The sequence below is a fragment of the Octopus bimaculoides genome, chromosome 5 (genome assembly GCF_001194135.2).
Source record: "Octopus bimaculoides isolate UCB-OBI-ISO-001 chromosome 5, ASM119413v2, whole genome shotgun sequence".
Taxonomy (NCBI): domain Eukaryota; kingdom Metazoa; phylum Mollusca; class Cephalopoda; order Octopoda; family Octopodidae; genus Octopus; species Octopus bimaculoides.
Window position 1 is genome coordinate 13,827,756 of NC_068985.1, and position 3,943 is coordinate 13,831,698.

A 3,943-nucleotide genomic window follows, 5' to 3' on the forward strand; every position below is an offset into this window, starting at 1 on the left:
ATATATACACACACACACACACACACACACACACGACAGACTTCTTTCAGTTTCTGTCTACCAAATCCACTCACAAGGTTTTGGTTGGCCTGAGGCTATAGAAGAAGACACTTGCCCAAGGCACCATGCAGTGGGACTGAACCCAGAACCATGTGGTTGGGAAACAAGCTTCTTACCACACAGCCATGTTTGTGCATATACTTAAATACAAATTATAGAAAACTTTGAAAGCACATACCAAGAATCTACCAAGCTTCCAGCAGCCTGTTCAAGGTCGAGGGTCACTGAAGCTTCGTATTCCAGTTGGCTCCCAAGGTCCTCACTGACATCTCCAGCTATAAGCTGCATACATTTGAATACATGCAGCACATCTGTGACCATGTGGCCCTCTACAAAACAACAATAAATAATTCAAATATCATCAACACAGTAACGTAATACATTGTCCTCAACAACAACAACAACATCAATAATGTATCAGATGATCCACTTAGTCTAATGACTGGCCAGTCTACTGACTGAAGCAAGTATGATACAAAGACCCCTATTCTCACTATATGATGATGTGACAATAGAATCGCCTCAGGTTAGACCCTTGGTCTCCGTTGTTATAGCTATTGGTTCGATCCGTGCAATGACTAAAGGAAATAGTCTAATAAAGGGGCATATGAGCCCTCGACAGAAAAAAGGAAGGCCTTACGCACATTATTCAAGGTGATGACTTGTGACCGAGACGTTTGGAAATATGCAGTGCGTGAGAAGACTCGGCAAACCAAGTGAAACCATAATCCAAGGCCTCTGCCAGGGGTGTAGCCAGCCCACTTATGCGTACCTTTCCTTCATTGGACACTAAACTCTGTTTGCGAAGACCTGTTGACGCAAATGAAATCGATCCAAATTCGACGACTGGCACCCATGCCAACCTCTCCTTCATTGGACACTAAACTTGGCTTGTGAAGACCTGTTGGAGCAAGTAAAATCGAAATCGTGATTGAACCAAATTCGATGACTGGCACCCGTGCCAGTGGAGCACTAAGAGCACTGTCCGAGCATGATCATTGCCAGAGCATTTGTCTGGCTTCCATGCCAGTGGCATGTAAATAGCACCATTTGAGCGTGATCATTACCAGCATCGCCTTACTGGCACTTGTGCCGGTGGCGCATGAAAAAACATTCGAGCGAGATCGTTGCCAGTGCCGCTGGACTGGCTCCTGTGCAGGTAGCACGTAAAATACACCATTTCGAGCGTGGCCATTGCCAGTACTGCCTGACTAGCCCTCGTGCTTGTGGCACGTAAAAGCACCCACTACACTCTCGGAGTGGTTGGCGTTAGGAAGGGCATCCAGCTGTAGAAACTCTGCCAGATCAGATTGGAGCCTGGTGCAGCCATCTGGTTCGCCAGTCCTCAGTCAAATCTTGCAACCCATGCTAGCATGGAAGGCGGATGTCAAACGATGATGACTATATTAGGAGATATTCAGGTTAGAGAGGTGAGTGATAGAGAACATGAATATATAAATATGCAGATACCAGCTTTTAGAGTGAAAAACAAGTAAAAAGTGTCCCCTACACTTCAGAGATGGACTATAAATAAGGGTTGAGAAATTTGTGACACTGAGAGGAGTTTGTGGTTTGTGTGAAAGTAAAAGGCAATGTGTAAGGTCTAGGTTTGATTAGAGTTCAAAGCTGTTAGAGAAGAGACAAGCAAATGGTCTGGTAGGTTTAGTTTTTTGCATATAGGGAAATGTAGAGGGTATTGGGGCATTTTGAGGTCATGGTAACTCCTTATCTATATATACTGACAATGCCGATATCACCTAACTGGCACGGGAAAAGCACCTTTCAAGTGTTGGGCCTCACAGAGGCAATGTGGGCGATGCTGATGCCATGTAATTAGCACCTGTGCCAACGGCACGTAAAAAGCACCCTCTGAGCATCACAGAAGTAATGTGGCCAATGCCAGTGTCAGGTAACTAGCACCTGTACCAGTGTTGTACCAGTGGCACATAAAAAGCATCTTCCAACTGTTGGGCCTCACGGAGGCAATGACAAAGAGCGAGACCTTCAGCAACATGCCTGAGTAGAAGACCCATCAAGCCAAGTGAAATCATAGTTGTGGAAGATACTGGTGTCAACCAACTGGCACCCATGTTGGTGGCATGTAAAAGCACCCATTACACTCTTGGGAGTGGTTGGCATTAGGAAGGGTATCCAGCTGTAGAAACCATGCCAAATCAGACTGGAGTATGGCACAGCCCCTCAGCTTGCCAGCCCTGGTCAAACTGTCCACTCCATGCCAGCATGGACAATGGACGTATGATGATGATGATGATGATGAGATCCATGGGCCAGGAAGCAGTGATAAACTTGGCTGCCAAGAGGGTACAAAATACAGAGATTGCAACATAACATTCTATCATCCTATAGAGTTAACCACTGCATAATGTAGTATGGTCCTCTCAGTTCAGCAAAGGATATGGTTTATCTAGACCTTGAGATTTGTGAGTCATGTCTCACCATTTGTCTGACTACCTGTGTGCCATCAGTACAGGTGTTACAAAGGGCATCCAGTGATAGAAACCATGCCAAAACAGACAAATGGAGCCTAGCCAGCTCGTGTCAAACCGTCCAACCCAGGCCAGCATAGAAAACGGATGTTGAATGATGGTAGAGCTACAAAACATAATAGTTTTTTTTTGTTTAGAGATCAGCAAAATTAGCAGTGCTGTAGAGTCCATGCGGCAGCTGTAGATCAGAGTCACCAAGTGACAGCAACAAATAATCAAAATGATAAACAAACACACACACACATAAAACAAGAAAGAAACTATTGTTTTACTACAATGCAAACAATTACCTGCTCTGCATTCGACAGCATTGAGAAGGACAACAGCAGCTTCAGCATTACCGTCTCCAATGTAAAGCTCTTCAACAATGTCACAGGGACAAAAATAAGTCAGATGATTCTGTGATGGAGAAATAAAGAGAATATCAATTATTTAAAGTAATTAGTGAGTCATTCTGTAATGGAAATAGAACAGTGGGGGTACTTAATAACAGGAAATATGAATAAGAATATCAGTTAATTAGTAGCGAGTGAGGTACTCGATCATTTAAAGTAATGAGTGGGGTACATGTTAATTAAAAGTAGTTAATTGTGTATTTCATCATCGTCATTTAACGTCTGCTTTCCATGCCAGCATGGGTTGGACGATTTGACTAGGGACTGGCGAACCAGACTCCAATCTGATCTGGCAGAGCTTCTACAGCTGGATGCCCTTCCTAATGCCAACCACTCCGAGAGTGTAGTGGGTGCTTTTTACGTGCCACTGGCACGAGGGCCAGTCCAGCGGTACTGGCAACGACCATGCTCAAATGGTGTTTTTTACGTGCCAAGTCAATGGTATAACTAATAACGGAAATAGTCATAGGAGTACATGATAACTAAAAATAATCAGTGGAGCACCAAATTATTTTCTAATTTTGGTACAAGGCCAGCAATTATGAGAAGAGGATGATGATGCCAGATTGTCTCCTTGCCTTGACTTCACGTGATGGTCGTTAAACAAGCATCACTGTAGAAGTGGGGCTGTTTGTTTCCAACACTTTTGTGAAAACACGTCTGGCCATGGCAAAATATCACCTTGTTTGGAAACAGGTGAGGGTTGGGAACAGGAAGGCATCCAGCTGTTCAGAACAGCAAGGCATTCATTTGATCCATGCAAGCATTGAAAACTGGGCATTAAACAGGGGGGGGGGAGAGAAAGAGAAGTACTTGGCAGGTATTATTTTATTGGCTGTGATTAATACTAAACTAGGGGTGGTGGTGGTGGGGATGACAGATAACAATAACCTTTTTTTTTTTTTTACTTCCAACAAAAAACTGACTGAAACAGCTAAAATTCTTCACATAAAACACTGAAAAATTACCTTTCGTATGCAG

At 43.7% G+C, this 3,943-nt stretch overlaps 1 protein-coding gene across 1 annotated transcript in view; it reads right to left on the reverse strand.

The window, feature by feature from the left end:
- The window catches only part of LOC106877220 (nuclear pore complex protein Nup160), a 52,883-nt gene that overhangs the window by 23,520 nt on the left and 25,420 nt on the right, over nucleotides 1-3,943 (reverse strand). Inside the window, exons 14-16 of the mRNA XM_052968012.1 lie at nucleotides 3,931-3,943; nucleotides 2,858-2,966; nucleotides 239-389 (exon numbers count right to left, since the gene is read on the reverse strand). Of these exons, the coding sequence (XP_052823972.1) occupies nucleotides 239-389; nucleotides 2,858-2,966; nucleotides 3,931-3,943 (273 nt within the window). The remainder of the gene's footprint in view (nucleotides 1-238; nucleotides 390-2,857; nucleotides 2,967-3,930) is intronic.